At 38.7% G+C, this 20,515-nt stretch overlaps 3 protein-coding genes across 3 annotated transcripts in view; 2 read left to right on the forward strand and 1 right to left on the reverse strand.

The window, feature by feature from the left end:
* Positions 1–80: 80 nt before the first annotated feature.
* On the forward strand, positions 81–9,065 carry LOC309478460 (E3 ubiquitin-protein ligase TRIM35-like). Its single transcript, XM_082142052.1, has 7 exons — positions 81–781; positions 1,929–2,024; positions 2,106–2,336; positions 5,085–5,107; positions 5,164–5,326; positions 6,654–6,884; positions 8,392–9,065. Exons 1-7 carry the CDS (start codon positions 413–415, stop codon positions 8,506–8,508), a joined length of 1,230 nt encoding a protein of 409 aa, XP_081998178.1. The 5' UTR covers positions 81–412; the 3' UTR covers positions 8,509–9,065.
* Positions 9,066–9,483: 418 nt separating this feature from the next.
* On the forward strand, positions 9,484–15,372 carry rexo4 (REX4 homolog, 3'-5' exonuclease). Its single transcript, XM_082140016.1, has 8 exons — positions 9,484–10,032; positions 10,214–10,539; positions 11,851–12,003; positions 12,085–12,278; positions 13,379–13,467; positions 13,974–14,048; positions 14,147–14,221; positions 14,910–15,372. Exons 1-8 carry the CDS (start codon positions 9,811–9,813, stop codon positions 15,045–15,047), a joined length of 1,272 nt encoding a protein of 423 aa, XP_081996142.1. The 5' UTR covers positions 9,484–9,810; the 3' UTR covers positions 15,048–15,372.
* A 1,371-nt stretch (positions 15,373–16,743) lies between these two features.
* cacfd1 (calcium channel flower domain containing 1) overlaps positions 16,744–20,515 on the reverse strand; it is a 9,218-nt gene continuing 5,446 nt past the window's right edge. The window contains exon 5 of the mRNA XM_082140067.1: positions 16,744–20,391. Within this exon, the coding sequence (XP_081996193.1) occupies positions 20,301–20,391 (91 nt within the window). The 3' untranslated portion in view covers positions 16,744–20,300. The remainder of the gene's footprint in view (positions 20,392–20,515) is intronic.

Genomic DNA, 20,515 nt, shown 5'->3' on the forward strand with positions numbered 1-20,515 from the left:
TATATAAATGTGTGTATGACAAATAACCAGGTCTTATGGGGACTTTATTACATGCATGGAGGGAACAAGGCTTTTCTTTTAAACTCTAGCAGTCATTTAATAATATTCTTGTAGCAAGTGATTCTTACGCGTTAGTTGAAATGGTAAGTGCTAGTTTTATTTTAGGTGTGATGTTTGCACAATCATAATCTTTTTAGTGCATTCCTTTCATTTCAGGACAAGTTTGATTATGTAATAAGGGTAATCAAAAACACCCTCTTGTAAAAGATATCAGGAAGTGGTTTTATTTCTCTGCTCCTGCCATGGTTCCTCTATGGAGTATCAGAGCAAAAACAAAAAGGAAACCGGACGGGTTGAGGCTTTTATGTCTGAATAGACAGTCAAGTTTGATTGTTGGAGTTCTTAAAAAGTGATGGAGTCGTTATCTGTGGAGGAGCTTTCTTGTCCTGTGTGCATGGAGATCTTCAAATGTCCTGTTGTTCTGTCATGCAGTCATAGTTTCTGTAAAGAGTGTCTTCAACAGTTCTGGAGATCAAAGAAAACTCGACAGTGTCCGGTCTGCAGGAGAAGATCCTCGAAAGCTGAACCTCCTTGTAATCTTGTGTTAAAAAACGTGTGTGAGTCTTTCTTGAACGTTGAGGAGGTTTGTGATGTGCATGGTGAGAAACTCAAGCTCTTCTGTCTGGAGGACCATCAGGCAGTGTGTTTAGTGTGCAGAGATTCAGAAAAACATGCTCATCACCGATTCAGGCCAATCAATGAAGTTCTTCCATCTTACAAGGTAAGAAAAAAGATCTTGCTTCAAATGCAGAACAATACTTTGCTAGACAAACCGTAATAAAGCAATCATAAATAAAAAATCTATCAAATCTGATTGCACTAAAATAAAGTGTTCAGTAAACATACAATTATATATTTTTTTAGTTCGTTTACATTTAGTTTACAGCCATGGCCAAAAGTATTGGCAGTGACATTTTGTTTTTCGCAAAGTTTGCTGCTTTAGTTGTTGTGATGTTAATTCACTTTGATTCTAGATTAATGTAAAGAGTGGGAGCATGTCTATGTTCCCACAGCCCTATGTTCCCACAGCCCTAACCCTAACCCTAACATACCTAAACCTACCCCTCACAGGAGGGAGACTTGTCTGGGATGTTATTGGGCTATCCCTGTACCAGCACAAGCACTAAAACCTACCCTTCATAGGGGACATAGTTAAATGAGAGAACATAGGGCTGTGGCAACATATGGTTGTGGGAACATAGGGCTGTGGGAACATAGGGCCTAATTTTAAAAATGTTCAGTAAAAAAAAGATTCTTAGAAATGTGGGAACATAGGGCCTAATTTTCAAAATTTTCAGTAAAAAAAAAAAATTCTTAGAAATGTGGGAACATAGGGCTGACCCTGTGAAGGGAAATCAGCTGCATTTTAAATAAATTAATTGGCCAGTAGCCTACTAGTCAGGTGAAATTACTAATTCTGATTGGATTATAATTGCAGACTAATTGCTATAAAAGGAGGAAAGAAGTGCTTCCAGTCATTGGGTTTTTGTGTTAGAAAAATCCCAACAGGAATCTTGTTCACATTCCTTAAGGATGTTTTAGACTAGGGATAAAGGCGTGTTCACGCCAAAGATATATTTCTAAAAATCGTTCTTAATATTAAAGAATAGCAGAGTTCACACCACCGCTATAATGATAATGGCACAGAGAAACGATATCGTTGGAATCACTTTCAGAACGATTTTATCCAGCTGATGATGAACGATAAAAACATTGACAATCAGAATCCATCCTGCTGTGACGAGCGCGAGCATTTAAACACGCACGCGCTTGGAATAAACGGAACGATATCGATAGTTAACTTTATGTGTGAACGGGCCTTAACAGACACAGTTGGACTTACAAATGTTCTCTTTGTTAAATTCTAGGAGGAACTGTGTCTCGCGCTGAAGGCCTTACATGAAAAGCTCAAACACTTAGAGGAAGGTAAAGGAGAGTGTGAGGAAGCGGTTCAGCACATCCAGGTGTAGATACAGTGTCAATCATACCTTCCGCATATTAAACACAAAACTGAACTGACTTTTATTTCTCTGTCTTTATTTGAGACTCAAGCTCAGTACACAAGGCATCAGATTAATGAGGAGTTTAAGAAGCTCCAACAGTTTCTCATTGAGGAAGAAGAGGCTAAAATCACTGCACTGAGGGAGGAAGAGGAGCAGAAGATTCAGATGATGAAGCAGAACCTGGAGGAGACGAACAAACAGATCTCAGCTCTTTCAGACACAATACAAGACGTCGAGGAGGAAATGAAAGCCAAGGACGTCTTGTTTCTAAATGTGAGAACTGGTTTTGTCTGATGTTTTTGTGCTAATCTCAGCAGATTCATTTTACATTCATTAATAGGCTACAAAGGTTTTTATGGCAGGTGGGGTCAAGACGTCAAGATTTGACAGGTTAGCATGACAGTGTATTCGTACAGTCTGTGTATTCTGGCTAGAAGAAAGCACAAATATCACCAATATTCTTTTATATTATAGTAAATGTTTTTGCAATGACAGATTCTTTTTTGGAGGATTTTAACCGTTTGAAATGGACTATAAAGTATGTTGTCTTTTAGACACCACAGTTTGAGACAGTGAGTCACATGACAATTACAGCTTGGTGTATTACAGATGGTTGGTTTAAAAACCAATGAGCTTATGGCAGATTTCAAATCGCAAGCTTTGGTTCTCAAACCCTCTTGACCCAACTTTTACAAACACAATATTTGAAGGAAAAATTGTGTTTGTTTTATTTATATTATTTTAACAATATTTTTATTTTTATTTTTTTACATTTAAATTTACATTAGTTATATTACTTTAAGATTTTGAAACACCTTAAAGGTGCACCTTGGACACATCTTCAGTGAATGACCCAGGGTCCTAGGGTGTTTCGGGTCTTTGATCTTCAGACACCCTCACCTGGGCGACCCAACCGGGGTTGATCAGGCCCCGGTTTGTGTCCAAGCAGCGCGCTACTCCATACTTCTCCCCTTTTGATCCATCACCACCTTGAGGCTTTTTCGGTGGCCTCACTGATGTTTTTAGTGGCTCTTCTTTCACGCAACCCTCTGATGCCAAGGAGCCCGAATGCCCAATGCACAGATTGACTTAGAAAGCCCCTGCAGCCCACTTCTATTGGCTCACAGCGGGCCCTCCATCCACTCCCTCTGCATGCCTCAACCAGCTCAAGATATTTGGCCTTCTTCCTTTCGAAAGCCTCCTCCACCCTGTCCTCCCAGCTAAGCTCCACTAGCACAACTTGCTTTGTTGAGTCAGATGTTAAGACCAGATCTGGCCTCAGTGTAATATATTAATCATAAAATGTTTTTACATCAAGGGTGTCAAACTCAGTTACGGGAGGGCCACAATCCTGCAGAATTTAGCTTCAACCTTTTGTAGTTTACACGGAGATGATAAAGGTAACGTCTTCAAAAACATCCGCTGCGTCCGAAATACATACTGTCTGAATAGGTAGGCCTACTACATTTGATTTTGAACTTACTTAGCGACCATTAAAAAGGTATGTTTTATATAGTACGAACGTGCCCAGTATGAATGAAATTCGTATGTGCTATGTAAGCCCGGTCCAATGGCGGTACAGATAGAACAGGTGAAGGTCTCAGCGCGTTACCTTTCCTTTTACGCAACACAACAAGATTAAATGCAATACATTTTCTCATATGTATTACCTCATTATTTCAACTGACTCCATAAATGAAAAAGGTTTTAATGATATCTGACAATCATTAAATGTGAGTGAATGTTTGATTTATTATTTTTAACTCTTTACTTATATTTTACCCGTTCATATTAGGAAACTAACTCCTCACGCCGTTTGTTTAACGCAGGTCTCATGATCACTAGCTCGTCAGTTTTGGGTCACTAAACCGAGGTAATTGCTATACCTGAGATGGTCACATTCACGTTTACACAATCAAAGATACTTTATATTGCCCCCATGACTTTGGATAAACTTGAATTTAAAGTAACTTTACTTCAGTATAGGTATGGCCACTACTACAGATATAAGTCAATCAACTTTACTTCTCTTATAATAGCTTTGGATTGGCCATGCCGTGGTTTCCCACGTACACTTATCTAAAGTAACATTAAATTAAAACAGAGGTAAGACACAGCCAGATTTAGGTTGGTCAAGCAGCATTTTTGCTGCCCTAAATGGAAATTCACTTCTTGTCTTTGCAAACCAAGTACACTTGAATTAGTGCCAAATATTAGTCATCACTAATCTTGGGAGGAACCCTAAAACTGGGAGGTGATCAAACTCAAGTGTGATCGTGTCTCGAATGGGGACGGTAATATAGCAAGAGAGTACAAATTAGTTTCCTAGTTAAGTAATTAAGTTAATTTCCTTTGTTTTCTCAGAGTAGCCCTCTCTTCCAGTTCTTCCAGTTTCTCCAGTCTTACAGCTACATCCGCCATGTTGTTATTGTCACGTGACCCATTCATAGATCCTCTCCCATGGCCTCATGGGATAGTAAAGTATCCATCGTATACACACTTCAGAATATCGGCGATAGTAGGTCATCCGGGTACTTTTTACCTACTCTTTTGAGTACTGTGAATTCGGACTTGCTTCTTTTGTCACATACTGTTTTTCGCCTACTATATAGTAGGGAAGTATAAGATTTCGATGTAGCCATTGAGTAGACTCGCTCTCTCTGTCAAAATCGAGGGGTCGAGGGCCTGTCCGAATAAACTTCCCTTGTCTACTTGACGAAGTTGAACGCACTTCAAAATGGCAACAGGGAGAAGGGCAAGTGCTTAGGGAAGTTCACAAGTGTAAAAATGAGTGAGTGGAGGCGGGGCTAATTTGCATATTCATAGAACCGCGTATACTAAATGAGGCAAGGGTGTATTCAAGTTATTTTAAGGCATGAAGAAAAGATTTCCACGAAAAAAAAACTTTTCAATATGTAATTTTGGTGATCAAAAGTGATTTTTAAGAGATAAAATGATTGACAAGGGGGCTTTTACTATCCTTCAGTGGAGTGATAATTCATAATTTCCACTCTTTTCCAGAACTTTAAAGCCACAATGGAAAGGTAAGTGTTCTGCCTCCTGTCGCTCTTCTCTGCTTGTGAACCCAAACCCATTGCAGAATGTTCTTCCAGAGCTCACATCAGGATCCACAGATGAGTTCAGGAGCTCTGATTAATGTGGCAAATCACTTGGGAAACCTGGCATTTGGAGTCTGGCTGAAGATGCGAGATATTGTCCAAAATGGCGAGTCTTTAAAATATCTGACAGAGTATGAATATGTGGTGTGTGATGTGTACATCCATCTTGACTGATTGGTGATCAGTGTGATCCAAGATGGCGCCGTTCAATGGCGACTCGGTACTACTCTCTGTTTTGGTTGTTTGTTTGGTGTTGTCCTGCATGTTCCTAGAACCCAGCCTTGGTATTGTTCAGTATGACAGATTTGCATTACTTCATATTCGGGACAGCATGCCCGTTTTCCTGCCCGATCTACCGCCGGATTGCCAACTACATAAGGAGCGGCTTAAACAATGCTGGAAGACTCGGAAGCGGGGTGTGAGGGGTGGCACTCTTGTCCGGCTTAGGCGTCGCATCTACCGCCCAGCTCTACCTAGCCTGATTCTTTCCAATGTCCACTCCCTAGCAAACAAAATGGATGAACTTTCTATGCTCATTCGTACACAGAGAGACTTCAGGGACGCCGCCGCTATCTGCCTGTCTGAGACCTGGTTGGTTGAAAGTTTCCCGGACTCCATGGTACAACTAGCCGGCTTTTCTCTGCACCGTGCAGACCGCACTGCACGCTCACAAAAACTACGTGGAGGTGGGGTCGGCTGCTATATCAATAGCAACTGGTGTTCGGACTGCAAAAACTTGTCACAAACCTGCTCTCCAGAGTTGGAATCTCTCACTGTGATGTGTAAGCTATTCTACTTGCCTCGAGAGTTTTCTTCTGTTGTCCTGATGGTTATTTATATTCCGCCGGACGCTTCTGCTCCGGCTGCTCTGCAGCAACTTGTGGATAATATCACGGAGGTTGAAAACAACAATCCCGACGCTGCCATGTTTGTGCTGGGTGATTTCAACCATGTTTCCTTGAGGAAGGCACTCCCCAGATACAAACCCCAAATCCAGATCGCTACCAGGAAGGATAAAACACTGGATCAATGCTATTCTCCTATTCCTGAGGCATATCATGCTGTAGCCAGGGCCCCTTTGGGTGAGTCCGACCACAACACTATTTTTCTTATACCAAAATATCGCCAGAAACTTAAGATGGCGAAACCAACTGTCAAACTTTTTAGGAAATGGTCCCCACAAGCCATAGATACATTACAGGACTGCTTAGACTCCACGGTATGGAGTAATTTTTGGTCTGATGGTCAGGATAATAACAGCTTTACTGATACCATCACATCCTATATTCAATTCTGTGAGAGTGTTTGTATTCCTACAAGAGCTGTTTATGTCTTTAATAACCGTAAGCCCTGGTTCAATAATGTAGTGAGAGTGCTATGTAAGAAAAAACAGGCTGCTTTTAAGAGTGGTGATATGGTACAATACAAATTGCTGAAATATGAATTTCAGCGAGCTGTGTTGAAATCCAAGGCTTCCTATAAAGCTAAGCTTGAAAATAAACTATATGCAAATGACATCAAAGGTGTCTGGCGTGGGCTGCAGGACATTACTGACTATAAGATCAAACACCATGCTCCAGTTAGTGACCCCTCTCTTCCTGGGAGGCTTAATGACTTCTACTGTCGTTTTGATAGTGGAAATCACCTGCCCCCCCGCTACAGAGAGCAGGGTGACCCTTCACCCATTATCTCTGAGCATGCTGTAAGAATCTTGCTCCGTCAGCAGAACATCAGGAAGGCGGCGGGGCCTGACGGCATAATGACTGCCACTTTAAGACACTGTGCTGATCAATTAACATCTGTCCTAACTTTCATCTTTAACTGGTCTCTCCAACTTGGTATTGTGCCTGCTTGTTTTAAATCTGCTTTGATCATTCCAGTTCCGAAGAAAAATAGAATTTCGTGTCTTAATGATTATAGGCCTGTGGCCTTAACCTCTGTCATTATGAAAGTGTTTGAGCGTTTGATATGTAAACACCTGTCCAGTATTTCACTTGACCCCCACCAATTTGCTTATAGAGCAAATAGGAGTGTTGATGATGCAGTTTCACTTTGTTTGCATTCTATTCTTCAACATCTGGAGTTAAAATCGACATATGTACGTGTCCTCTTTGTGGACTTTAGCTCTGCGTTCAACACCATCGTTCCTGTGAAGCTGATCAACACTTTACAGGAGCTAGGTGTTAGAACATCACTTTGCAAATGGATTTTCAACTTTCTATGCGATAGGAAGCAGGTGGTTAAAATGGGTGATTACGTCTCACAGTCAAAGTTTTTGAACACTGGCGCCCCTCAGGGCTGCGTCCTTTCCCCACTTCTGTACTCTTTATACACACAATTCTGTCAATCACACACCAGTTCAGTTTTGTTGTTTAAGTTTGCTGACGATACCTCTGTAGTTGGTCTTATTACTAACGGAGATGAGTCTGACTACCGCAGAGAAGTGGAGGGGCTGGTGAAATGGTGCGAAAGCTATAACTTGATTCTTAACATCTCAAAAACCAAGGAACTGGTTGTGGATTTTAGAAGGACCCCTAGTCCCCTCCCTACGCTCTCCATTAATGGGGTGGAGGTGGAGAGGGTCACTTCCTTCCAGTTCTTGGGGACCACAATCCAGGAATCCTTATCATGGGAGCTCAACACTAATTTTAAGATCAGTAAAGCTCACCAGCGACTCCACTTTCTGCGGCAGCTTAAAAAGTTTAGAGTCAGTCGAGTTGCCATGACCCACTTTTATAGGTCAACTATTGAAAGCGTGCTCACTTTTTCCATGCTTGTCTGGTTCGGTCACACAACCGCTCAGGACAAAACTAGGTTGGAAAGAGTAGTACGCAGAGCATCAAAAATTATAGGCTGTAGTCTCCCTTCACTTTCTTCACTTTTCTCCACCAGAATAATCAGAAAGGCTAAAAACATCATAGCGGACCACTCTCACCCTGCTTACCATCTCTTTAATCTCCTTCCATCAGGAAGAAGATATAGGAGCATTAAGACCTCCACATCACGTTTTAGAGACAGCACTTACCCTCTGGCTATCCGATATCTGAACTTGCACTGACTGGTAGCAGCACTCTATCAACTGTATGCACTGTTTTTTTTGCACTTATGATGTTTGTCTTTTAGGTTATTTATGTCTGAGAGTTGTACCAAGACAAATTCCTATCAACTTGTTGACATGGCAATAAATTTATTGAATTGAATTGAATTGTTTTGTCTCACCAGCTCCTATGAATCTGGACCCCAACACTGCACATCCCGAACTCAACCTGTCTAATGATCTGACCAGTCTGACATGGACCGTGAACACTCGGATCATTTCCTGCTAATCCAGAGAGATTTGACATCTATCCATGTGTCCTGGGCTCTGAAGGCTTTAACTCAGGAACACACTGCTGGGATGTGGAGGTTGGGGGCAATACACAATGGACTCTTGGAATTACAACAGCATCAAACCAAAGAAAGGGATTTACTTTCTTTGACAAAGATGTCTGGTGTGTGTGGTACAAAAATAAAGAGTATTTCTCACATTACCAGGAGCAAGCCTACACTCCCTTTAGTGTTAAAGAGAGGCTTCAGAGTGTGAGAGTTCTGCTGGACTGGGATCGGGGAAAAGTGTAATTTTCTGATCCTCTGACCGACACTCATCTGTGCTCATTCACCACAACCTTTACTGAGAGAATCTTTCCATTCTTCTCTAGTGTTTGTCTCATTTCTGGTCTGAGGATTCTACCAGTGAAAATATTTGTAACAGACAAGCACAGTTATATATGATCCTCCTGTATATCACTTCAAGTTTACCTGAAATATCTACAAAATTCACAGGTCATTCATTTTCAATCATTTAAAATCATGTAGCCTACATTAAAAAAATGCATTATAAAGACTTGGATGTTTTTTGTCATTAATTGCTTCTTTGCTTATTCAATCATATTTCAAGCAATCTGAAGTTTCTCAACTGAAGGAAATAATAAATTATTTGTCAGCTTTAATATATCGGCCAAATTTTCTTATCGGGTGATGACGATAACATTAAAAATGATCACATATCAGCCAATATGTCGACAGATATAACGTTACTGATATGGTGCCCGATATATCGTGCTTCTCTAATTATTTATGGCTATATTTATTAAATTAATCATTTTAATAAAATGATGTATGCATTTATTTAGTTCAATTTTATTTTATTACAATCTTATTATGTATTTATTTTTGCATTTTTCAAACTTTTGAAAACTTTTGAAAACCCCTGGACCAGAATACAGTGCGGAACGTTCATCCACATCCAGTTTCTGCACGGGTCGTATTGTTGTAACACAGACGACAGAAACTTCCATCAGCATGGTTGTCTCATGGTATAGTTGTGGATCGCTCTTATAGTCTTATTTGCGTTTAACGCTTTTAAGTTAATATATTCTCAAAGAGTTATATATATTTTCCATATAAGTTTACTATTGTCCGCGCTAGCATGCATGTCGTATATCTGCGCTAATGATAGAAAGCTACGAAATAACATGTGAACAGATAGTGATATTTATTAGAGCCAGTACGTGCTCATTATAATAACAGAAAAGCTGAACGACACCCTAGTGTTTTATCACTCAGGTTACCTAGATCAAACCATAACGATGTCTAAAGTTAGGCCGAATAAACATGCTGTTAGTGTTCAGACTAATGGTCAAGCAAAGCATACTAAGAAGAAAAAGAAACCCGATAAGAAAAAGATGTTCTTCTACCACACGAAACCTATTGTAAAGAAGGAAATAACAAAACCAAAAACTGTGAAGCCAAACATTATGCCCCCAACAGAAGTTCAAGAATATTCCTGCAACTGGAAGAAGTTATTGCAGGTAAGAGTTTTTTTTTTTTACCATGGTAAAATTATAATGAATTCATGTACGACAATATGCACGAGCAATTCTGAATGAGAAATGCATCTTATGTCTGTTTTAACCTCTGGTGTGTGTGTGTGTGTGTGTGTGTGTGTGTGTGTGTGTGTGTGTGTGTGTGTGTGTGTGTGTGTGTGTGTAGACTCTCGCTGCAAATCCTGAAAAGAAGGATGAAGGCACAAGACAGACGAAAGATGCAAGCGTTAAAGCAAATCAGCTTCAGAAGACGCAGTCAGTTTCCAAAGACTCTCGTAAACCGGATAAACTCTTCAAAAAACCCACACAGACTGTCAAACCGGCTTCTGGGAGTTCAGGAAGAGCAGAGAAAGATGGAGATCAGCAGAATGGAAAAGACCCTGCTGGACACAAACAATTCAAAGCAGAGAAGAGGAAAACAAAGGATGAAAAGGAGAAACCAACGAGCAAAAAGAAGAAAGTGGAGGAGGTGGAAAAGAAACCCACCGCAGAGTACGTGTGCATTTTAAAACAGCAGGACGCTTGGCTCACTTTTTTGCATTGCCTTTTCCCCTATCACATAGTTTAGCAATCATCATGAATTAGGTATCATTTGAAAGCTTAAACTCTCAAAGTTCATCCTGTGAAAACACTTTTGAAATTGAACATTGCGCTACCATGGAAACAATACTTTAAAACCTTTTTAGTAGCCCCTCATGTTTCACATTTTACTAAATATACTGCACTATTTTTTTTCTACTCTTGGCAAAACATCGTTGGAAAGGTCTAAGAGTCAAGGATTCCATATTCAGCCACTGGGATAGAAGTAATATTGTGACCGAAATGTATTCATTTGTGACAGGAGAACGCATTAACAAAAATTCAGTGGAATGTGGCTGTTATTGGTACAACACCTAAACAAAATCTCATACATTTGTGTGATATCAAATTTAAAATTGGAACACAACTTTGTTAGACGTGTGGCTTTTATTTATAACAATTTTAGAGTCCAAATTGTTTATGAAATATATATTTTGTATAAAATATAGATGTTTAGTACAGTACATTTGTTAAACCTCTATGCTTTCAAAATGTCTTCTTTAAAAAAAGACCCAACCTTAAAGGGATAGTTCACATAAAAATGAAAAATATCCCATATTTACTCACCCTGAAGCCATTGCTGGTGTATATGACTTTCTTCTTTCAGCCAAACACAATCAGAGTTATATTTAAAATATCCTGGCTTTTCCAAACTTTATAATGGGAGTGAATAGAGCCTTTATGATGCGTCGGGTCAGAGGTCACTCTTCGGCCGGAACTCGACTCGCCTATGGCCGTTACCGGAATCCAGTGATTATAGTTTATAAAGTTATAAATATGGATATTTTTCTTACAAAAGCGCATCACATTGCTTCAGTATGCCTTTATTTCCCCCTGAGGTCGTATGGAGCACTTTTATGATGGATGGATGCACTTTTTTGGCCTTAAAATTGGAACCATTCACTCCCATTATAAAGCTTGGATAAGCCAGGATATTTTTTTAGATATAACTCTGATTGTATTCGTCTGAAAGAAGAAAGTCATATACACCTAGGATGGCTTGATGGTGAGTAAATTATGTGATAATTTTCATTTTTGGGTTTAGCATATGTACTGTACTAAACATCTATATTTTACACAAAACATCTATTTTACAAAACAATTTGGACTCTAAAAAAAAATATTACAACCGTTCATTGCATTTTCATGTCTATGCTGGAAAAGGGGGTTAATACTGCTTCATTTCAAATGACGGTCCTCTTTTAACACTCTGTTTCCTCTCAGGTCTGATATCTGGTTTGATGACGTGGACCCCGATGACATCGAGTCCGCCGTGGGGGCCGAGGCCGCAGACATCGTACGAAAGCGGAACGGGATTCTGAAGTGCAATGCCAAAACCACGGAGGAGTCGCTGGTGAAAGAGCATGCGTTTGAGGGGTGAGCGAGCGCCTGCAGCTGTCAGTGTAAGTCCTGGAGGCAGGAAGTGATGTCAACTAACCGCTGTTGTTCTGATTTCAGATTGACCCGTGCCGTTGCTATGGACTGTGAGATGGTGGGGGTCGGATGTGACGGGGAGGACAGCATTCTAGCGCGCGTCTCGATCGTCAACCACTTTGGGAAGTGCATCTACGATAAATACGTCAAACCCACGGAAAAGGTTACGGACTACCGGACGGCCGTTAGCGGCATCAGACGGGCCGACATTGAAAATGGTCAGGATCCCTCCTAAGAGAAATAACTGCATGGATTTTCTCTATTGCATTTGAAAAATACTATATGTGACCCTGGACCACAAAACCAGTCACATGGGTCATAATTTTGAAATTGAGATTTATACATCATATTAAAGCTGAATAAATTAGCTTTCCTTTGATGTGTGGTTTGTAGAGATACAACTATGAACATCTGGAATCTGAAGGCGCAACAAAAATCTAAATATTGAGAAAATCGCCTTTAAAGTTGTCCATTAATGTTCCCGATTGTGCTGCATTCACTCACAGAAATAAATGTTTTATATATTTACGGTAGGAAATTTATGGAACATGATCTTTACTTAATATACTAATGATTTTTGGCATAAAAGAACTCGATAATTTTGACCCATACAATGTATTGTTGGCTATTGCCACAAATATACCCCTGCAACCTGTGACTCCAGGTTTTGTGATCCAGGATCACATATGTTTGGTTAAATAGCTGTTTGTATGGGATAAGAAACGAAAAAAGTAATTCTCGAAATTTTGACTTTCTCAGAATTGCGAGTTTGTAGCAGTTCTGACTGTATCTCTCAATTCTGAATTTATATATAGCAATTTTGAGCTAACATTTCACAATTTTGACTTTTTTCTCAATTGCAAGAGTGTAACTCATTTGCAAGAGTGCTGTTTCTTGTCCTTTTGAAATTAAATCTCACAATTTTGTTATAAAATCTCGCAATTTTGAATTTATATCACAAAAAAAATTCTCAGAATTGCAAGTTAAAATCACATAATTCTGACTGTATTGCTCATAATTTTTTCATTTAATTTTTTTTCCCCCTCAGAATTCTGAGTTAACATTAAAAATTCTTAATGTTTCATGAACTAAAAGCATTTTGTGATCCAGACAGACTCTTTCGTCCATGAAGTTAGGCAGGTCACCAGTTGATTTCTGAATTAGGCATTCAGTATTAAATTAATAATAAATCATGAATCTGCTATTTAATGCATTTTGTGAATGTAATAAGTAATTTTGTGCATTAATATTTGAAATTGGGCTTCAATATATTTGAGATTATTTATTGTGTTTTGATTGTTCTTTATGTGATTGACAGGTGAGGACATCAAGACGGTCCAGGAGGAAGTGGCTCAGATTCTGGAAGGAAGAATTTTAGTGGGACACGCCATTCACAATGACTTAAAGGTACAGTACACTCAACAGAAAGGCTGATGTCATGCTCATATCATTCCTGCATGCTTTTGCTGAAATGTTTGACAAGCTATAAACCCCCCCCCCCCCCCCCCATAAAACTAGTCCATATGACTTGCAACATGGGCCATTCTACAGAATTGGTTCAAAGTCAGAGTTGGAAACGTCTTGAATTTTTATAAAATTTTTCTCTCACAAATTTTGTATGTATGCAAATGTTATGATATCAAAGGTACACAGTTATTAGTAAACTAGTAATTGTGCAGTTAATTATCATATTGTATTTTCATAAAGTTTTGGAATATTTGTCCTCTCCCCAAATTTGTCACTACCGAAACACAATAATAAATAATTTAATAAGAAGGCTTATATTGGCCTATTAATATTTTGTTTACATCTACCTTGTGAATATATTTTTTGCTATTTAAAATGATATTTTTGGTGAGCTATTCCTTTAACCAGTGTATGATTTATTTGCATCACTTTTGTCTTGTTTATAGATTTTGCTGTTGGGTCATCCCAAGAAAATGATCAGAGACACACAGAAATACAAACCATTTAGGCAGAAAGTAAAGGTATGAATCTTAAATTAATATATTTACTATGTTAAGTGCAGTTACTGACTTCAGGTTATGTTCATTTGTAATGTCTCCCCTCCTGTCCTCTTCCTCAGTCCGGATGTCCTGCGTTGCGGGTTTTATGTAAAGAGATTCTCAATGTTCAAGTCCAGCAGGGCGAACACTCATCCGTAAGTCTCCAATGGAAACACTCTTCTCCATTATTTCAGATTACTTGACTTGACCTTTTCACATATAATGTAAGTTAAGGAGTTAAAGTCAGTTTAGGCCATCATGAGCACTAACGTTCACAAGTTTAGGGGCCGGTAAGATTTTTAAATGTTTCTGAAAGAAGTCTCTTCTGCTCATCAAGCCTGCTCATGTTTATTTGATCAAAAATACAGTAATAATCTCAAATAACTGAATATATTTTATAATGTAATTCATTCCTGTGATCAAAGCTGAATTTTCAGCATCATTACTCCAGTCTTCAGTGTCACATGATCCTTCACAAATCATTCTAATATGATGATTTGCTGCTCATGAAACATTTCTGATTATTATCAGTGTTGAAAACAGTTGTGATGCTTCATAGTTTTGTGGAAACAGTGATACATTTTTTTGAAATAGAAATCTTTTGTAACATTATAAATGTCGTTTACTGTCACTTTTGATCAATTTAATGCATTCTTGCTGAATAAACGTATTCACAAAAAAATCTTACTGACCTCAAAGCTGTTCATCAGTAACTGTCAGCCAGAACCCCCTAAGATACCCCCGTCTAATTATTACAAAGTGTGTTGTAATCTTAAGGTACAGCTGGTGGTTTGATTGTGTGTTTGACCCCTGCTGTGTGTGTCCTGTCGGCTGAACTCGCAGGTTCAGGACGCTCAGGCCACCATGAGGTTGTACACTATGGTGAAGAAGCAGTGGGAGGCGGAGCTTAAAGCCACGCGGGCGGGAAAATATAAGAAGAGTCCACGAAAACCCAAAGCTCCTACAGACCACAGCAAATGAACTCAGATCCGCCAATTAAAACTCTTCACTGTCGTCGCAAATCTCAACAGACTGAAACGCTACATCGATCGGTGACGTGTTGTTCTGGAGGAACACAATCTCTTCAGTTATGTAATGATGAACCGTTTAATTAAACTGTCTCTCTGTTTAACTGTTTCTTGATTTCAAGTCTGAACTTCATATTTGAGGAATCAGACAGTTCAGATTATGAGGTTATAAGTGTGACTGTACTGTCAAGCCCTTTTTATACCAAGTAATGTAGTTTTTCATCCTGTATAAACGTTCAGTTTTCAGTTTGAACTGCTATTAAAGTCCTGCAACCGGATGTGATGTGCTGATGTATGATGATGTATTCTGTGAAATCTCGTGCTGGGATGTTCAAAGAGTCAGTTTTACTTTGAAAACATTATTGAATATATCTATAATAATGACATTAAACTTGCCGATTGGTAGTCTTACAAGTAATAATTACACTGGTGGTCAAAAGTTTGTAATAAGTCTTTTTATGTTTTGAAAGAAGTGAAAAATTCAGGAAAAACAGTAACATTGTGTAATATTATTACAATTTAAAATAACTTTTCTATTTGAATATTCCTGTGATCAAAGCTGAATTTTCAGCATCATTACTCCAGTCTTCAGTGTCACATGATCCTTCAGAAATCATTCTAATATGATGATTTGCTGCTCAATTATTATTGGTGGTCTGTTACTAATTCTTATTTTGTTGCTTATTTTTTATGGTAGTGTAACATGAATTCCACAAAAATGTTACCATTGTTGGGGAAGGTTACTTTTAAAAGTAATGCATTGCAATATTGGGTTACTCCTGAAAAAAGTAACTAATTGTGTTACTTAGTTACCTTTTTTTTTGGAAAGTAATGCTTTCAAAACATTACTTTTGTGTTAGTTTTTTTCACCTGGGCTCTACAAAAAGTTCATAAACTGGGGAAAAACCTGCAAAGTCCCGCCTGTACAGTAGAGGGCGCATCAACATTGCAGAAGAAAGTTCAAAATTCATATTTCAACAATAAAAAAACGAACAATTTTAACAAATGTCAAAGTATTTTTTTCTTCTTGGTGTGGTTGAATTGGATCATCAAAGGTCACTGGTTAATAAAGTGAGATTAAATACAAAGTATATCTGTGTTAACATTTAATTGCAGGTTTGCATGATATTCTGTTCTCGTTTCACAGTTTTTATTCATTTTGAGGAATACTGAATCTGTTTTTGAGCAAGTGAGATGAATACAAACATGTTCAGATTTAGTCTAGAACTACAAATACCCATCATGTTCACACACACCGCCTCTGCACTTATGATTTCTCTCAACATTACGACAGGAGAGCTGTCAGTCAAAACATGGGAAAACAAAGTAACTTGTGTTACATATTTGAAATTTAAAAGTAATGCGTTACTTGAAAAAAAATAATAATCACATTACTTGTAATTTGTTACCCCCGACACTGGATATTAAGCAGCACAACTGTTTTTAACATTGATAATGAGCAATAAATCAGCAAATCATTTTTCATCAAATAAATGCAGCCTTGTTGAGCATAAGATACCTCATAATTATACATCTTTTAAATCACCCGCCAATTATTCACCCCCCAGTGTAAATCGTAAAGGTAAAATTATACTTTAGATCTTGGAAGTTAGAAACTCTTACATAAAAACAACGAGCAAACGAGGAGGTCAAAGACGGATGCCTTTATTTAGCTCGTGAGGAAAACAGGAAAAAAGTCTCAATCTCAGACCTTTTTGTGTTCACATCATTGCAAAGTCAATTAGTTACATCACTGATCCAAAACTAATACACATAGGGACAAGATCACAGCTAATAACAAATATTCAAGTTTAGGTTGTGCGGAAACAAAGTTTGGTGTTTCAAAATATCTTCCCTTTTTTCAATCAGTCCTGTTGTGTTCGTCAGGCCGTACAGAAGCGTTTGGTTGTGGATATCGTGATTATTGAGATCACAAGACTAGAAGAAATCTTTAAGAAAATTATACTGTCAATATCATAGTGACTATAAACTCCTCTACAGATGGACTAAGGCTATTATTGGAGGTTTGTACACCAAAGTTAGTGATAAATAAAGGTGTGTTCAAGTCCTCTCGGGAAGTTCGTATGTACGAGTTGGGAAGTCGTATTTACGACGTTCAATTCACTTTCGCCGGAGTAAGATGGCGGTGTACCTTCTCTTAATTAACACAAAAATACAGCAAGGTTTTTAACTCTACTTCCAGAAAATTAAGAACAAAATGTGCATCAGGAGTGTTTCGCTTTTTTTTTTTTCTTCAAGTATTGAGATATTCCGCTCATATTTACAACTTTGTGGTGGCGTTCAACTCATCATGCGATCTTTCCGACATAACTTGAATTTCGTAAGTTTATTCTTTCAGTTTATCTAGGTAGACATAATATTCAAGCTGGTTTGTGTGCTGGTGGAGATTTAACTATATAACAAGTCTCAGTAGTGTTACTGGAAATCATTTTACTTGCTAAACATACAGTGCATGCAAAGTTTTGAAATGTTTACTGAAAGCATTTCAAGGAAGCATAAGACCAATTATGAGGGTGAATCTCACAAACACACTCTGGTCACAATTTACCCCCCAAAAAAAGAAAAAAGATTTTGCATTAAGGAAATCGAGATCACAATTTACCAAATTCTCATTACTTATGCCTAATAATTCCTGTTGTTCTTAATGCAATTCAACATTTTATAAAAGTAAATTAAATAAACAAATGTGCTTAAAAGGTACACTATGTACCGTTTTTTGTTCAAATGAACAATTTAAATAAAGAGTCAATACATCTTCCAAAAAAATAAATAAGATTTGTGGGTGACAATCGAGGCATAATGATTGACAGATTTCTGAGGAAACTGTGAGATATAAACTCGCAATTGATAGAAAAAAAGTCAGAATTGTCGCAATTCCCTTTTTTTAAATTCCCTGTTGGAAACAAGCCTCCTTAAGTAACAGTGTGAACACTAAGGTCAGAACAGGACAGAATGACCTCTGACCTCCACATTATAGATTTGTAACTTTGGCTTTCATACCAGTGGTCAGTGTTGAGACTGGCTCAGATAGATGCAGAAATAAGCAAACAACACGTCATCACAGCATCAACAAACTGAATCGTTTCTTATTCCGGAAAAGAAGCCCTTCTTCAGTGCAGCAGCAGACAGACGGCTTTAGAGGAGAGTTAAGACTGAAGACAGAACGTAAACCACTAGCTCAACATTCAACCAGAAAGCGCAGATCAGACACTCTTTCACCAAATATGAAATCAAGAAAGTGACAGCGAGATTTTAGAGCAGCGCGTGTAGAAAAATTACATTCCACCATTTCTTACAAACAGCAAACATGCTGCAGCAAAGGATTCTGGGTAAAGGCCAGTTAGCAGAGGCACACGAAACACATAAACACACTAGTTTTTAATCCCTGCAGTGGCCTTAAACACACCTGCAATCGCTGAGACACATTTTGACCATGCTCACACGTTAAAATACAAGTTTGTTCGCTCTTTTAAAGGATTAGGGGCCATTCACACAGAACGCGTTTTTGCGGTTAAAAACTCAGGCTAGTGAAGTGGGGAAAAACGCAAGTACTGCATTGGAAAAGTTAGGCAGCTGACTTGTTACCTCGCTGCCTTACAGGTATTGACTCTGCAGGTCGTGTTTGCGCTCAAAGATACCTCACCAAACTGATTTCGGACGGACGTTACGGTTTAATGATCTACAGCAAAATACAGAGAGTTTCAGAGATAGATAAACAAATATTATTAATGACTACAATAGTAATTTCTCACGAGAAATGACATCAAAATGAAGTTAAAAACGTACATTTACACACAAACTGACCACCAACCGCAACTTTTAGACGCTGACCACCAACCGCAACTTCATCTTTATTTTTTAGCTCAACTGTCACAGAATGGATTGTGGGATATCAAAGGCAGCGAAGGATACATCTATGCTGCCTTAATAAATCCCTCAGATGAAGGTCTCTCAGGAGACAGGAAGTGCAGCTAACGTTGGATTCAGACGTGCCTTGCTTCACTACCTTACAACTCGTCCTCCGAAGGCAGCGATTTTAAGTTTTCAGACGCAGCCGAGGTCTAGAGATGCGTTTTTTTAAAGTTTAACTAAAGCTGCATTCACGTGCTATCGGAATTATCGTAAATATTCAAAATTGGACATGAGCGCCCTCTCAAGTCGTATTTACCACTGGGAAGTTCTGGGATCATTTAGAGTTTCCGAGTTAGGCGGGTCACAAACTTTAAAAATGCCAGAGGGAAGAACGATTGCTGCCGAGACTGGTATTCTTTATTCGTTTTTTTCCACAACAGGTACAACGCCTTGGTTTGTCATTAAAGTGTTGCATATTTATTAAAGTAGTGCATTATTTCAAATGAATAATCATTTGAAGTGTATTATACACAGCAAAAATCGCCCGTTTTTGACCGAAAATCCAGAATCGTCAGCAAGCTGACTATAGATGGTGCGGTGAATGTTTATGTTTGTCAAGGACGCTAATTATCATTTTGGCTTTAATAAGATTTTCCCCAATTTATAGGCACGAATAAATCTGGTGTCCTCCATGGTTCCTGTTCTTTCCGACATCAAAGCACTAGAATGCGATGATCTCGTAATCACGACTTCAGAAGCGGGAAGTAGGAAATTTCCGATAGAACGTGAAGCGAGACTGCAAAAGACGCGAGTGCAATGGTCAAGCACATCCGTCTAGCATGTGTTTATGTAGAAAAACAATGGAAAAGTGGCGCAGTGGAATGTAAAAACGCATTCTGTGAGAACCGGCCCTTATCTGTCCCTTTTTTCCTCATCTACAGAACAAAGAATTCTGGGGTGGAGAAATATCCCAATGGCCAAAGTTCCAATTCCCTGCGCTTGAGTTGATGAGAGCTGAAGTTAATGCATTCATTTACACTCCAGCTCTGGGTTTGGTAAAGTGAAATGAAAGTCAGATAAAAAATAAATTAAATGCATTTATATAAACCGTGCACGAGAGCGCAAATTAAAACCCATTTTATTAACTAAATCCTACACAAACAAACCAGAGAACTGATTTCCACTGACCGACTCGCGCCCTCAGTCGTCAAAGGTTAGCTTAAAAACATCCCAACAAACCGTGAAGCACCTCAGGTAATGCATTTTGTCATGTTAAGGGAAAACGAGAGGGAAAGGATGCAATGAGGTGATGAAGGAGGTGAAGAGGAGAGATTCACGGCACAGAACCATCTGTCGTTTCTGCAACTTTCTCTTCGTCTCCTTTGTTTAGGTGCTGCAATCGGGCGTAGCTCACCGCGTCGCCTCTGAAAAAGAGGCCATTTTCAATCATTTCTTCAAATAAAGGTCATAAAAGCAAAATGTATTTAAAAAGCTACCCAGGCCCTGTTCACACCTGGTATTAAGAAGCGTTTTGGTCGATTGGATCAC

The sequence above is a fragment of the Leuciscus leuciscus genome (assembly GCF_965113295.1).
Source record: "Leuciscus leuciscus genome assembly, chromosome: 16".
NCBI classification, from domain to species: Eukaryota; Metazoa; Chordata; class Actinopteri; order Cypriniformes; family Leuciscidae; genus Leuciscus; species Leuciscus leuciscus.